The sequence below is a fragment of the Antechinus flavipes genome, chromosome 3 (assembly GCF_016432865.1).
Source record: "Antechinus flavipes isolate AdamAnt ecotype Samford, QLD, Australia chromosome 3, AdamAnt_v2, whole genome shotgun sequence".
Taxonomy (NCBI): domain Eukaryota; kingdom Metazoa; phylum Chordata; class Mammalia; order Dasyuromorphia; family Dasyuridae; genus Antechinus; species Antechinus flavipes.
The window spans coordinates 58676644-58693098 of NC_067400.1; the positions used below are offsets into that span (position 1 = coordinate 58676644).

General features: G+C 36.6%; 1 protein-coding gene across 1 annotated transcript in view; it reads left to right on the top strand.

The window, feature by feature from the left end:
- Positions 1-2448: 2448 nt before the first annotated feature.
- The window catches only part of AP1S3 (adaptor related protein complex 1 subunit sigma 3), a 117306-nt gene continuing 103299 nt past the window's right edge, over positions 2449-16455 (top strand). Inside the window, exons 1-3 of the mRNA XM_051983454.1 lie at positions 2449-3365; positions 13597-13775; positions 15070-15222. Of these exons, the coding sequence (XP_051839414.1) occupies positions 15166-15222 (57 nt within the window). The 5' untranslated portion in view covers positions 2449-3365; positions 13597-13775; positions 15070-15165. The remainder of the gene's footprint in view (positions 3366-13596; positions 13776-15069; positions 15223-16455) is intronic.

Below are 16455 nucleotides of genomic sequence, written 5' to 3' on the forward strand. Positions count from 1 at the left end.
TCCACTCCTCCTTTCTATTGAAAACTGTAATGGAATCATCTTTTCCCTGCCTCTAGGAACCGTCTGCCCCATTATCCCACTCTCCATCTTTGTGACTTCACAGTGGCTTGAGCTCTGGCCCATATGTATTATTTGTACATATTAAAAAATCTGCACTGGGTATTTCCATAGATTGGACCCTGTTATCATATAACTTTGAATAGTATGAACTTAAATGGATCTAGTACCCTCGATCCATTATTCAAACTAATCAAGACCTCTTTGAAGGCAGGGACTCATGAATTGCTTCAACTCCCCTTTTGGGTCTTCTGTTTCTTATCCTTCACACTCTTCATAATTCTGTGTTGGCAATATGCTGCAGTCTACTTATACCCACCTTGTACCTCTCCATTGCTTTTTTGTGAGTCTTTTCATTTGATGATTTGAAGATTATGGTTTTCTGCAGCCCTATAGCATCACCAGAAGAATACTGATTTCAAAGGATAAAGTTATTTCTAAGAAAAGCTGGAAGGTCATTATGAGTTCTGTGAAATTTCTCAAAGGCATTCCAGCTCATTCATTAGCCTTCTCTTGCCTGCTTCTGGCCCCAGCTTATTGTTTATTCAGAGATTCTTCCTAAGGTCAATATACTAAAAAGACAACACTTTTTGTTGTCCATCCAGCCACCGTTGCTGCCTAGCCTTAATCACGGAATGGGCGTGACCTCAGTCAAATTGAGACCTGTTGAAGACCTTAGCATAAAAAGCCAAGTCTCTCACTGCATCCGGGGCCATGTCATCCTGATCTGTATCTGGCCACTGGATCCAGAGGGCTCTGGAGGGGAAGGTGAGGCAGGGGACCTTACCCAGCCTCCCTCACTGAAATCCAATTCACTTGATTGTCATGACTTCATCTCCTTAATGTCATGGTCCTTTTCAAGAATGAAGGATAAACAATAACAAACATGGTCTAAAACTGACATCCTTATAAAAAAAAGTATTAATAACTTACTTTTCCTAATATGTCTCTCCTCCCTCTCCCTTTGAGAGCCATCACTTAAAAGATTTTTTTTTTAAAAGGTGGAGTTTGTAAAAACAAACCAGTGCATCGACCAGACAACAATATAAGTAGTGTTCCATATCCATAGTTCCCTACCTCTGCAAGTAAAAGAAATGACCCTTATGCTCACTGAAAAAAAAATTAACAATGTAAAAGTATGGTGGATTTGGAATTTGAGTATCTGGTTTCTGCCACTTACTAGCTTTGCAATCTTATTTAACCTCTCTGTTTCCCAGTTTTTCTATTTATAAAACAGAGCTGGATCAGAAGGCCTCTAAGGTCCCTTCCAGCTTTAAATCAATGATGTCTCATTTAAATCAAAGGTCTCTCTTTTTTGGGTTCAGGCTTGGGCATTATTTCACATCATTGAATTTTCATTTGTCTTTGTTTCCATTCACATGGTTTTAGTCTTTGTATACATTGTTTTCCTGGTTCTGCTACTATGTCAGTTCCTGTAAATTCTCTTTATCACTTTCATCATTTCTGCCATTTCAGGAACATTCTATTCTCTTTATGTCAGTGGTCATTTACATTGTTTCTAGTTCTTTGCTTTTACAAAACGTGGTGTTATATAAATGTTTTGGTTTCTATGGGGCCTTACAATAGATATTTCTAATTTGATTTTTTCCTGTATGAATAATTAGGGAACTCTTCTAAATGAATATGGCTCCCACATAGGAAGCTTTGCAGTGTTCCAGCACTTGATCCAGTCAGCACAACGTCACATACAAACAGGAATGTTTAAAGGACCTCACCATCTAAAGGGAATCCACAATTGGACATCTTCCAATTCAGTAGCAAGAACCTTTGGCCAATTTACATCTGTTTCCATTTTATGCATCATAGAACATCAGTAATCAAAGGCCCCTGAACAAAGCTCTTTGTTACATTTTTTGACAACTCTTTTATAATTTTCATATCTACACAGGGGAAGCTTTGTTGAAGGAAAGTGACATTTTGTTCTACAGAGTCACATGCTTTAAAAAAAATTTACCAAAGAACAAGTGAATCAAATTTTCTGCACTTTTATCCCTTGTGTGACTATATAATATCTTTTGTGAAAGCCTGACTGACCCTTCTTATAGTTTTATCACTGATACCTTGCATGTGTGTTACATCAGTGTCAGGAAATTTTAATAGAAGCTGGAAAGTAGGAATATTGTATGTACATAGACACAGTGCATATACAATATATGTAATTGCATATATATGCATATACATGTGCTTGTAGTATATATATATATATGTAGATGCATGTATGTATTTTAATGTATATGTACACATGTATTTCAATGTACATTTATACCTACTTTTATATAACAACTGTATACACACACACACATATACACACATACATATATAAACACCATATACGTGTAAATATGTTTTATTGTTGAGTTATTTTAGTCATGAGAAACTATAACTCCATTTGGGTTTTTCTTGGCAAACTTACTAGAATAGTTTGTCATTTTCTTCTCCAGCTCATTTTATAGATGAGGAAACAGGCAGAGAAGGTCATACAACTAGTAAGTGTCTGAGGTCAGGTTTTAATTCAACTTCCTGACTCCAGACCTGGCACTCTTTCTACTATGTTGCCTAGTTGCCCATATGCATATGTGCATACAGATGTATATACATATGCACACACATAGCATTAAACCTAGAATTGGGAAGACTCATTCAAATCATACCTTGGAGACTTAATCTATTTGATTCCAGATTTCATCTGTCTTAGCCTCAGTTCCTTTATCTGCAACATAGGGATGATAACACTTAATTTCATAGGGTTGTCATGTAATAGAATATATGTAATGCTCTTTGCAAATCTTAAAGCTGTATATAAATGGTATAAATAAAGGTAGAATTATGCTATATCTGAAAATTCTTTCAAATTGTTTCTGTCTCCTCTCTTTCTCCCTCCATTTCTCCCTCTCTCTCTGTCTCTCCCCCTCCCTCGCTTCCTCCCTCTTTCTGTCTCCCTTTATCTGCTTCTCTCTGTCTCTCTTCCTCCCCTGTCTCTTTCTTTTTCTCTGTCTCTCTCTGTCTCTTTCTTTTACTGTCTTTCTTTTTAAAACTCTAAATTGCTAAACCTTTACTTTTCTCACAGGTACTATTTTTAGTAGAGATCTAGAGATGGACCAAAAGTCTTGTCATCTAAGGACTGGCTTGGCTAAGTTTGTGAAGGCCCAGTACCACAGGGTTGACTATCAAGTGATGGATTGTTTTTTTCAGTCACAATGCAGCAGAAATGCATTCTGGTCCAGAGAACTGAGCATCCATCCATCCATTCATCCATTCATCCATCCATGGATCCTTGGAGAATAGAAGTAAGTTTACCTTCTGTCCTCTGAATACTTTGCATATTATGGAACCTCCAAATCAGACTCTGGTACTACATTTAAAAAGGAAACATTGTCTAGAAGACTATTTCACATTAATAACTAAGTAAAAGAAATGATTTCTTCTCTCTAGGAACTTACATGTTAAATTTGTTATGCTCCTCTAGGCTATATTCTCTCTGATTGAATGGAATCAACTGAAAATTCTCATAAAATATAAACAGCCTGGCTTTGACTATGGTTCCTACTGCTTCATAGAGTTTCAGTTTTTTCTTAGTGCAGATAAAGTATTCTGCCCGTCTGTCTTTTAGGAAATGGACACAGAAATGTTTTCTTAGACCTAAGGTTCCAACCACTTTGGAGATATTGGACTTGAGATTCCTACAGGCCATCTGGATAGAGATGTCATTTGGTAATATGAGACTTGAAGCCTGTGGGCTTCAGCATAGAATCTGAGAATCATCTGCATTGAGATGATGATTAAACCCATGGAAATAGATGAGGTTGCCGTTAGAGTGTAGGAAAAGAAGAGAAGGAGCCCCTTCCCCTCAGAGTATTGCTAGGGAAGGAGATAGATGCAGATGAAGCCTAAGAAAATTCATTTAAGTGGATCCAGACTGGGAGAAGGCAGTTAAGACAGTCCTGGGTTGGAGAAGGGAACAGAGCAGGATCAAACACCAGACTTGAGTCAAAAACTAAATGAAACTAGATGGAGACTGAGGCTGAAGGTCAGAGAAGAAAAATAAAAGTTGCTGTGAAGTGAGATATCCATTGTAGATTAGGGAATGTGAATTGTAACAGACCTGGGTGGTGAAGTTCCATAATGTTCTCCTAGCATATTCAGAAGGCAGAAGGTAGAAATAACACGGGATTGGGGTTCAGCGAGGTGTGAATCAACAGGATTCTAGATTAGAGTTTACTATGGACTTATGCCCTCAGTCATCTCAAAGTCTACCTGAAGAACTTTGATATAGATTGTAGGACATGGAAGTCATTGCCACGAGATCGTCCATCATGGCAGCCTGAACCAAAGAAGGCACTGTGACCTCTGAGCACAACAGAAATGGGATAGCTCCAAAGAAACCTGAGGTGCACACATTGAGAGCTCCCTCCCTCCCAGCCAGTAATAGGGGTTATTGGTGCCCAACATGTGGCCACAGTTGCCATTTCACAGTTTCTCTTCTACCTTAATTCTAAAGCATGTAGTTGGACACGCTGTAGGTTAGCACCAAAGCCATGATGTCATCTCCATCCTTTTCCAGCACAAAGGACAGCTATCAACAACAAATAAAGGCTAGACAACCCACTTGTTGGGAATGCTTTAGGAGTCACTTATTGGTTTGTTGCAGGTCAGATTGGATGGGGGGGCACAGAAGAGGAGTGGTCTTTTCCAATTTTGTGACGTGAAATACTTTGCCAACTGACAAATATTTTAACTTTAGAGTGAACATTTTATGAAGCATCAGCAGAATTTTAACTTTTGTCCCGTCTTTTTGTTATTGACTGAAAATTTGTGCCTAGTCAGAGAATGACTTTTCTGTGTGAAGTTGGAAGACTTAGAGAGGTGGTTAAATGGCTCTGAGTTTCTTTTCAGATGTAAATAAATCATCTCTAAGATCTGCCCTTACCTCCTATATGGACTTTTGTTCTTCTTTCCTGTTTATGTGAAAGAAGAGTAGTACTGGTGAAACCAGATTTTTTTTTAAGAAGTGAGGGGGATGCTTTGGGCTTGGATGACTCCCTTGCCTGCTAGAAAAGAAGGGAAGTAATTAGTTAGTGAAGGAACCTAAATGGGAGCTAAAATAAGACCTAGCTTACATTTTTATAAACACCAAGGATATTTATTTTGTAAGAGTTCTTAAAACTCTTTCCTCTGATATTTTTAACTGCTTTTTTTTTTAATTTAATTTTATTTAATAATAACTTTGTATTGACAGAATCCATGCCAGGGTAATTTTTTACAACATTATCCCTTGCACTTGCTTATGTTTCGTTTTTTTCCCTCCCTCCTTCCACCCCCCCCCCCCAAGATGGCAAGCAGTCCTATATATTTTAACTGCTTTTTTTTTGGTGGTCATTAGTTGGGAAATACCCTTAGGGAACCTCAGAGGGTTTGCAGACATGCTTTAGAATTAAAGTAGAAGAGAAACTGTGAAATGACATTCACCTTCTGAGAAAGAAACTGGGTGAAATAATGAGTAATAGCAGCTAGAAGATAAGTCAATTGGTAAGTCAATACCTGGGGTCTACAGAAAGGGAAAAAGAATTATTTGACCTGAACAGGCCCCTGTCTGATAATTTATTCATGAGATAGCCCAACATATCAAAAGAACCTTTTAAACTTTGCAAATGCATTTTATTTTAGATATTTTCTAAGAAAAATAGATAATCTCCTATCAGATTTCCCCAAAATGTAATCCCAAGTGTGCCAGAATCTCAGATTTGGAAAAGATCCCCAAGGATCATTATATCTGAATGAGAACCTCCTCTAAAACATTCCTAAGAGTGGCCATCCAGTCTTTCCATGAGAGACCCCATTACCCAGTGGAGTAGCCCATTACATTTTGAATAGCCCTACTTTTTATGCTATTCCAGCCCATAAAATAATTTTGTGGAATTGGGAAGCACTAACAATTGTGTGTAAGGGACAATCACAAAAGGCCTCATATAGGACAGGGCACTTATTTTGAGCTTTGAAGGGAGTGAGGGAATCTTGGAGGGGAAAGTTACAAAAGTAGAGAGGAAGGAGATAGAAAGTTACTCATGTGAAAGAGCAAATAGGGGAATTTTGCTGGAGTGAAGACTTGAGAAGAAATTGTATGAAATCAGGCTTGAAAGACAGAATGGAACCAAAGGGCAAAGACCTTTTAATGCCAGAGTGATGAGGTTAGTGTAAGTGCAGAGAGTTGTGAGAATCCCCTCTGATTGACCCAGGTCCAATGTGAAAGAATTCACGAACCCGAAAAGTCTGACTGGCAAAAGGGCATTGAGTCGTGGTAGGCAGCTGTGCCAAGAGGAGAGGTCCCTTGGCAAAGCATAATTCCTACTTCAGATTTCTGCAAGGCTTTGATCTCCAGCTAAAGGACACCACTTAAGTTTGAGCTAAGTAGGGAGTAGTCCTGGGCTAGTCTTAATGAAACCACTTAACGGCCCTGAAGGGTGGGTCTCTGTCAGAGGAGAGTTTCAGAGCTCACCCCAAAAGTCAAGGAGGACAGTTTCAGGATTCATCCCTGTCAAAAGTATTTTATCCCAAGGGCAACTGAATAACAATTCAACACTTTGTCCCCCCACTATAATTTATCTTGAGCTGGTGAGTGGTTTCATTCCATCAGACTCGAGATTCAGAGACTTGGCTCAGGAAACATGAACAAGTAGAATGAAATAATGGTTTTAGGCTTATAGGACTAGAACTGGAAAGAACATAGGAAATTCTTAATAATGGTACCACTGCTTAGAATGGTAAAAGTAAGTGACTGCAAGCATATATAGTCTACTTAACTGATTGCAATTAGATCTAAATGTTTTGTTTTTCCTCTGCCTTTGGTTTTCATTCTATGAAAAAAAAAAAAAAGGATTCTGGCCAGAAGTTATTCAAAATGAACACAAGAGGGCTACAATACCGTACTTTGGTTGAATAAAATACAAAGCTTTTGCTCAAAAGTTCAATAATACCATCAGTAAGAATTTCCTATTTTCTATAAATAGGTAGGTTTAGTTGCAAGGAATCCAAAGGAAAGGAGAATATCCACAAGATACATAAAATCCTACTCTGTTCAGTAGATCTAGTTCTCAGAGACTAGATCAGAACTTGAAAGACCGATGTATCCACAGTGAGGGGACCCTGAAAAAATGTTACTAGCAAATGTCTAGGTAATGATAAAAATATATACTTTTGTCTGAAGCAAGGATGCCAAATTGTGAAGTTAATATTTAGGCCTTAAGTTTGTCGGTATTTTAGGTTTTGGTGATTTAAAATAGCACCTATTTGAATGACTATAACATGACAAAATGTTATTCCATGAAAGAACAACTTTGAATAAAAGTATCCAGTATTTCTCATGGAAATGGGAGCCACAAAGTTCCAGTTGATCAGCAGCTGCCCAAGATATAGGTTACAGCAATTAAAAGAAGATACAAGGAGATGACTGATCTGGAGAATGAAGAACTAGGGTCCTGTCAATGAATTATTTAGTCATAGTATCTAATGAGATTTTGATGCTATTTAAATAGTTTATTGCAAAACTCCTTCAATGTATTCCCTCCTTCAGTATATTCATGATAAAAGACACAATGGATGTGATACTTCAGGATGAGATAATTTACTGCTGGGATTTTCTTTTTATTTGTACTGCTGGGTCACTGCTTACTTATTAGAGAAAGAAGAGTATCACCTTCCTGTATTCTGGCTTGCTTTGAATCTGTGACTTTCCAGGTGAATAGATTCAGGAATTTACTTGTTGCTTCTTTGGGAAATATGTAAGTTGGAATATAACTAGTCTTAAATCAGGCAGTATTCATCTGTCAGAGGCAAAGAATTCAGGGCTTTATTCACAGAGTTCTTGCACTAGATTTCTGCATGTCTCCAAACATACTTCCTCCTTCCAATTTATCTCTATTTTGTTTCAGCAGAGTATTGGTCATAGCATGCACTCAGCTGCATTTCTGACTTTTTTTCCAATGATATTTTATTATTTTACACCTTTAATAAGATACTTATATGAGGTATAAATATCAAAGAGTTAACTTTTAACTTTTTTCTTTTTAAGTAATTTGTTGCAATAATATCTTCCATTTTAACAGTTATAGTCAAGCTACATTGCAGAATAAATATCGACCACCTTTCTGTCAAGATTTACAAGGCATGTTTTGTCATTAGTCTTCTGAAGTCATAAGTAGACATTGCATTGCTCAGAATTCTGAAGTCTTTTAATATTGTTTTCCTTTATATTCCTGTAGTCAGCCTGTAAATTGTTTCCCTAGTTCTACTTACTGCATGTTGCATCCATTCAGAAGCATCTCTCCAAGTGTCTCTGAATTTTTTATATTCCATAGTTTATAACACAACACACATTCTATTCCATTCGTGTACCATAAGTATCAAACTCCCAAAATGACAGATACCTACTTTTCTTCCTATTTGCTGCTACAAAAAATGATGTTATAAACATTTTTTGCATATATTAGATCTTTCTCGTCATCTCTAAACTCTTTGGGATTTATACCTCATATAAGTATCTTAGTAAAGATGTACAGATTATTAACAGTTTTTAAAATACATACTATATATATATATAAAATTCCATATTGTTTTCCAAAATGGTTGGATCAATCCATAGCTCCATTGACTATGTATTCATTTGCTTGAGGTAGCTGATGGCATGGTGGCCTGTAGGCAGAAAGGCCTGACTTCACATCTGCTCTCAGATACACTATCTCTGTGGCCTCTGTTTATCTCAGTTTCCTCATTTGTAAAACAGGGATGATAATAACAGCACCTATTTTGGAGGGTTGTTGTGAGGATCAAATCAGATATTTGTAAAAGCATTTCTCACAGTGCCTAATACTATATAGATTGGACATTTCCCATCCCATAGTGCTTCTACCACCCCCTGCCAGTGAGCCCTCCCTTGTAACATTTAAGCAAAACCAACGAGCACAATGATCCCATCTGATAGAACATACCACATTCCACCTCCATAGGCCTCCACATCCCTACTAAGAAAAAGGAGTGATATATGTTTCATTGTCAGTTGTATGGGACCAAGATTATTTAATAAAATTCATCAGAGTCTGATTGCTTTTTAGGGTTGCCTATATTATGACATTCTGTATTTTGTTCTCTTGGTTCTGTTTTTTTTTTTTTCCATTTTGCATTATTCATGAAACTTCACTTTTTAATTTTAATTTTTTTTTTTTTTTTTTTTTGCTGAGGCAATTGGGCTTAAGTGACTTGCCCACGGTCACACAGATAGGAAGTATTAAGTGTCTGAGGCCAAATTTGAACTCAGGTTCTTCTGACTTAGGGGCTGGTGCTCTAGCCATTGCATCAACTAGCTGCCCCATTCACATTCCTTATACATGTATCATAATTTCTTAAAGTATGCTAATATTCCATTATGTTTGTATATCTCAATTTAGTCAACAGTTTCCCAGTAAACAAGTACCATTTTCCTCCCTTTTTTTTCTTTATGTTTTTTTTTTTTTTTTTTTTCGGAGGTGGGGGGATTACAACAAGAGCATCACTATAAATACACAGTTTCTTATAAAATGACAGTAAGACTTTTAGGACATCCCTCATTATTTCATATACAGATGTTTTACTTCCTTGCACTCTTTAGATCACTGGGTCAAAGGATATGCACAAGTTAGTGACTTCTCATCAGCTACATTTCTGAGATTTAACTTTTTGAGTTCTTCCTCTCCATTGCTCCTCAGCGAATTGTCCTCATGGAGCTAAATTGAACCTTAGACTAGTGAGGGCTGAAATCCTGTAGAGTGTCTTAATGAAATGAATACCCAGAGCTTCTATGCCATTGACTTTCAGTGTTGTCAATTTGGAAAAATATAGAACACTGGAACATAAATGAAAATGCAAAGAATGGAGCAAAGCTTAGAAAGATAAAGTTTGGAGAAAAGACCATTGTAATGGGAAGCATGATTAAAGAGGAGTGAGATGGAGCATACATAAAATAATAGAGAAAGTGGCTTAGAAAAATGGATCAAGAGAAAGGTTAAGTGTAAAAAACAAAATCAAAAACAAAAAACTTCCAAATAGTCCATTGCTTTAAATCCTTGGCTACCATGCAATCAATCAAAATCTTGTTAAATTATAAAGAATGGAAAATAATTTCTTTTAAAGATAAAATTAATTGTTAAGAACTCATAACTAATATTCTTTTTCAAATGCTGCCTCATAATGGAAAAATAATAAGCCTATAACTAGGTATTTATAATGTCAAAATTTGCTGAGTATAGAATTTAGAAATGAAGGGAAAAAATCTGTCTCTTTAATCAGAGTTGGGGGCTAGGATAGGGAGAAAGATTGACTTATAAAGCCTAATGAACCCAGATTTAATAGTAAGACTGTGAATTAATGAAATAATATGAAGTTAAGGTGGGCAAGTAGGTAGCACAATGGATAGTGTTGGGCCTGAAGTCAATCTGGCCTCAAACACTTACTAGCTATGTGACCCTGGGCAAGTCCTTTAAGCCTGCTTGCTTCAGGTCTTGTATGTAAAATGAGCTCGAGAAGCAAATGGCATATCAGTCTAACATCTTTGCCAAGAATCCTCCTCCCCCTTAATCCCTCTCAAAAGCAGTCATGAGTTGGACATGACTGAAAAATGATCAAGCAACTGAATGCAATTAAAGTACTTTGAAATGATCTAATTAAAGGTATCATTCTAGCTTCTAGTTTATTATTATTATTACTCAGTTCTTATCCCCTAAAACGAACTTATTTGAATTTCACATGAAAGAAGAGTTTGAGTTTACTATTTCTGAATTTAAACGATGTAGCCACAAAGCTTTGCTAACAATAGGCTACTGTGCCATTCCATATGGCATATTAGCTTACTCTCTATTTTTGTCATATTTTTTAATAGAAGATGTTTAAACATGATTAGAAAAGGGTATCCTGGTATTTAACAGAGAGTCTTAGCACAGTGCCTAGCACATTTGGTTAATTGATTTTCTGTTGAGTGACTTGCTTAAAACTTACCTGTAGAATTAGCTCCAAAAACTCAGAAGTGACACTCTACATAGAAGCAAATCTACATAATTCATTTTCCTTTTTCCCATTCTCTACTCCAACTTTTTTCTTCAAAACAAATGTGGGCCAAGTTCTAGGCAAGGGTGAGCTGTTACTTAGGGAGCAGTTGCAGGATGTGCATGAAGAACACTTCAATATTTTGATGAATTTCTCATCTCACTGATGTGAGTATTCTCATCAATAGTACAGATAACCATCCATTTCTTCTCATTCTGTGGGATTTTTTGTCTTTGTTCTCTCCTCAAGCTTCTAAAGGGTATTTAACCAGGGTTAGGGGTGCCTTTCTCTAGATCCATTGACATTTTGTGAATACCTTGCAACAGGTAAACTGTCTCTCTCTTGCATTTCTGACTGGCCCACCTCCTCTTCCTCATTATCTTTCTCTCTCTGTTAATATCTTTTGTCCTCACAATTCAGTTTTTGGCAATAGGTTGCTCACCATGTGACTTTTCAGTTTCTTTTGGGTGACCCACAATTCTGATTCCTCTGAGACTATAGTATTATGTGGTTCAAAGTTCTATAACATGGGATTTGGTTTCAGGGAGAAATTCAAAGTCACCAAAAGATTTAATAGTAAAGTCTATGTAGTTTCCATAATCCAATCCAACTTGATTAATTCCTCCTATTCAATTCTGAGACCCATTTAGGGTCCATTTGCAGGCTTAAACCACAATTATACATATTAGAGTATCATAGGGCATTTTCTCTTCATAGAATCAACCCTTCAGTGCTCTCAAGATTTACTCATCTCCAGTATGGACTGCCTCTAAGTATAGTGGGTCTTGCCGAGGGGCTCCCATTTTTATTTCATTAGTACCATTTCTACTTGTTCATATAACACATCAAATAATGAGATATTAAGAGTACAAATCTGGAAGTTCTTTTATTGAAAAAGACAGTTTATTATAGAAATCCTGACATTTCATTTTTTCTCATATTTGTTATCTTTTAGATTTCATTCTTTAATTTCTTGAGATTACAGATTTAGAGCTGGGAGGAGTCATTAGAAGTCATCTAGACTAATTGAATTTTATGGATGAATAAACTGAGGACCAAGAAAGTAGACTGACAAATCCAAGGTCAAATGATTTGGTTTAATTGGATAACACACCAAGCTTTTTGTAGGTTTGTTTTTCTAAACCAGTCATCATCATTTTATGAGGCAATACTGCTTGCAATCTTCTAGCACTCTCCCTCGTGGCTGCCATATTTCTTTACCTGGCAAGGAGATAGATACTATTGGGCTGAGGTGACTTCTTATTATTGGGATGATTTTATATGATTTGACATCTTTTCCTTCATCTCCTTCCTACTTCTTGCCATCAGTAACTTGTTTAATTAGGTCATACTGAACTCTTTTGATTGATAACATGGCATAACTTCTAATTTCCCTTTTCTTTTTTGATCTTTGTCCTAACAAGTTGATGCCTATTTGTACAGAGTTAGTATATTTAAAGATGACTCTCACTTCAATAACTTGTCGTTTCTTGATGTCATTCATAGAGTTAACTTCATTTTTATGTGATGTAATTCAGTGCTTGCCATTTCTGAAGATTGAAAAAAAATATTCATTAAATTGAAGTATCTATCTAGCCTATAAGCCACTGGTCTCTCTTTTTTTTTTTTTAAATCCAGAATCATATTTTTTGTCTCTTACCTGTGCATCAAAATCACAGAGTGTCAAAAATATGCTGATTTAATTTGGAAGATATTATTGAGCTCTTTGTAGAATTTCTCTTCTTCCTCATTTCTCCGAAAATGAATATTAATATATATTGATTTTTGTTGTTTTTTGTTTGATCTTTTTACTTATGCCTATACTTAATGCTGCAAAGGAAGATGACCAAGTACCCAGTTAAATGTTTCATTTTGCCTTTAGACACAGAAGGGAACTAATTCTTTTCTTATTACTCTAAGGAGAATCTCTGAGCTATCCTTCTTTTTAGTTACAAATTCCTTATATTTCTTGGTTTCATTTAAATTGAGAAAAATAGATAGATAGATAGATAGATAGATAGAGCGAGAGAGAGAGGTAGGAAGAAAGGGAGGTTTCAATTTGTCCAATACTTTGTGGACTTGGGGTCACTCAGCAAGGATCTCATATTTAGAGTATTGTTATTACTATTATTATAATATTATATATTATTATGATTATAATGATAATAATACCTGTGCTATAAAGTAATTTATTTGTAGTATCTTATTTGAACCTCACAACAATCTAGGAGGGTTGTTATTATCTGTCTGCAGATGAGGAAATTAAGGTTAAGTGACTGCCCTTGGCCACAAAGCTGGAATGTGTTGGGGTGAAATGTGAACCAGGCCTTTCTTATTCTAAGTCCAGCATTCCATACATTTAATGTTTTAACTATGGTTAAATTATTATTCATAGATGGTCTAAAAACTGTGATTCTTAGTATCCTCTATGCTCTTTTCTACTTGCTGCAGAATTAAAATGTGGGACTGAGGACCATTTCCTTCCTTTCTTTATTTGATGCTTTGTTAAAGATGAAAAAAAAAAAAAATCCATCACCAAATTGCGGTTCTCCTGGCAACAACATTCTCCAGACTCTGGAATTAATTTTGAATCGTCTCAGGCAGTAACTAGCTGTGTAACTAACTATTGGGTAAGTTTCTTTCTTTCTACGTTTTCTTATCTAAAAAATGGGGATATAATCCCTACCTCCCCTTTATCTTTGATGTTTCACTGTGAAGGGGAGATGGCGAAGAACTTTTCTTTTTTCTTTTTTTTCTTTTTATTATTATAGCTTTTTATGTACAAACCATATACATGAGTAATTTTTCAGCATTGACCCTTGCACTCACTTCTGTTCCAACTTTTCCCCTCCTTCTTCCCCACCCCTTCCCCTAGATGGCAGGCAGTCCCATATATGTTAAATATGTTAAAGTATATGTTAAATACAATATATGTATACATATTTATACAATTATCTTGCTGCACAAGAAAGATCGGATTTAGAAAGAAGGTAAAAATAACCTGAGAAGAAAAAACAACAATGCAAGCAAACTATAACAGAAAGAGTGGAAATGTTACGTTGTGGTTCACACTCATTTCCCAGTGTTCTTTCTCTGGGTGTAGCTGGTTCTGTTCATTACAAATCCATTGGAACTGATTGGCCAAGAACTTTTCAAAGCCACTGTTTCTGGTGCTACCAAGGACTTTGGGTACAATCCTGGCAAAGTTTGCAAAGTGCTTTCCATGTTATTTCTTTGGATCCCAGCAAGATGAAATTCATTTGACCGCTACTTCCAAATGCTTGCATTTTTAATTCTAGAAATTGTGGCTCTTGACGGCATGTAAATATTGAGGCAGCTAAGTGGCTTAGTGGATAGAGCTTGGGGCCTCTAGTTGGACCCAATTGAATTACTGAACATCGTCAAAAGTATTGTAAAGTCCAATGAAAAAAAGCATTGACTCTGGAGTTCGAAGAGCTATGTTCTAATCCTACCTCAGAGGCTTAGTGCCTGTGTGTCTGTTAAGGCACTTAGTTAATCTCTTCAGGTCTTAACTTCCTGCTCTATAAAATGGGGGTGGAGGGAGAGGGGCAAGTGCAGCCCTAGCCACTGAGGTCCTTTCCAGTTCTAGATCTAGTTTCCTATGAGCACAAATTGCATATATTACTATAAAAACTCAGAGCCTCCTTAGGACAATCATAGGCAAATAAACTCCAAGATCTGAAGGTGTTCACATGCTTTGTTCTGATTCTCTACTTATTTGAATAGCTGACTAATATACTCACTTAACATTAGGAGGTTCAGGTCTTCCCCTAGGAGACTGCCAGCTCCTCAGGAGTCCCTACTGCTAACAGTCAGGTCCTCTGGTCCGTTTCCTTTAGCAAGTTACTCTCCTGAGATTTCTGCTCCAGGGACTCTTCTTAATCTCACTTGTTTGTTCTTTAGGGGCAGAAACCTGGCTCCCATTCAAGCTCCAGAATCTTTGCTGCCAGGATAAAGGACCTAAAAAAAAAAAGCTTAGTTAAAGGAAGTAAATTTCTGATGACACTAAGCTGGGGAAGAATTTTTCAAGGTTCTGTTTTGAGTTGCAAGGTCCTGGTGAGTAAAAAGCTATGAAAGTGATATTCATCATAGTGATAGTTATCATAGCCTGGCTGTGCTGGAGAAGGTGTGCAGAAAATCAGAGAAGTTAGCAGAATAGTCAGGGAGATAAGCTGATACAGGAAAGCATTCAGCAGCAGGGGAATTTTTAGAATGCGTGGTTTTGAGCAACGTGAGTTGTTGGGAAAATGGCAGTCGTGAAAAACTGCTGTGTGGCAATTAAAGATGGAGTGATTCCTTGTGAGAAAAGATGAAGTGGATGGGAAAGTTGGTCTAGGAGATGAAGTTAAAAACAATAACAACAGAACTGCAACAAATCAGAGAACAATTTGAATGTAAATGGGAATATGGGGAGGCACTGTCTGATTTATGACTAACCTGATAGCCAGCATACATTATCAATAGTACATTCTTCAAATGAAGCTATATCTTAAAGTCAGAACATGCTGTTGCAAGAACCCAAACCCCAGAAACTGGTTATTAACTTTGTCCTGCTGTATTTCCATATTCATTTCTCAAATATTTTCCTGACATATCTTAAATTGAAAACTAGAACTGGGTTTTACCAGCTGGAATTTAACAATGTGTTTGCTAGTGGAGCAACATTCAAAACTACCTACATCCCAGACCAGACTGAGTCTGTTACTTGTCAAGTACAATCATATTTTCTCATTGTCAACATAATTGCTGGCCTGTGTGGGGTATAGCTAATACTATTCTTTCCCTTCCCTTTTCCCTTTTTTCCCTTTTCCCTTTCCTTCCCTTTTTCTTTTCTCTTCCCATTTCCCTTTCCTTTCTTTTTTCCTTCCCTTCTTTTCCCTTCCCTTTTCCCTTCTCTTTCCCCCCTTCCCTTTCTTTTTCCTTTCCCTTCTCTTTTCTTTTCCCTTCCCTTCCCTTCCTTTTTCTCTTCTTTTCCTTTTCCCCTTCCCTTCCCTTTTCTCTTCCTTTCCCTTCCCTTCCCTTCCTTTTCCCCTCCCCTTCCCTTCTCTTTTCACTCCTTCTTTCCTTCCTTCCTTCCTTCCTGAAATGCAGATAATCATCAGCAATTTTTATTTATGTTATTTTCTGAATGATATGCAACAAGGGTTGTTCTTGCCAAACTTGACTTATCTCTAGTTTCTAGTTAATTTGTAACCAGACCTTTATTATTGGTAGTTTTTTGTCTTTTTTTTTTTTTTAATTTGAGAATCATTGACCTGAAAGATACTTTTTCTTTGCTTCTTGATGCAA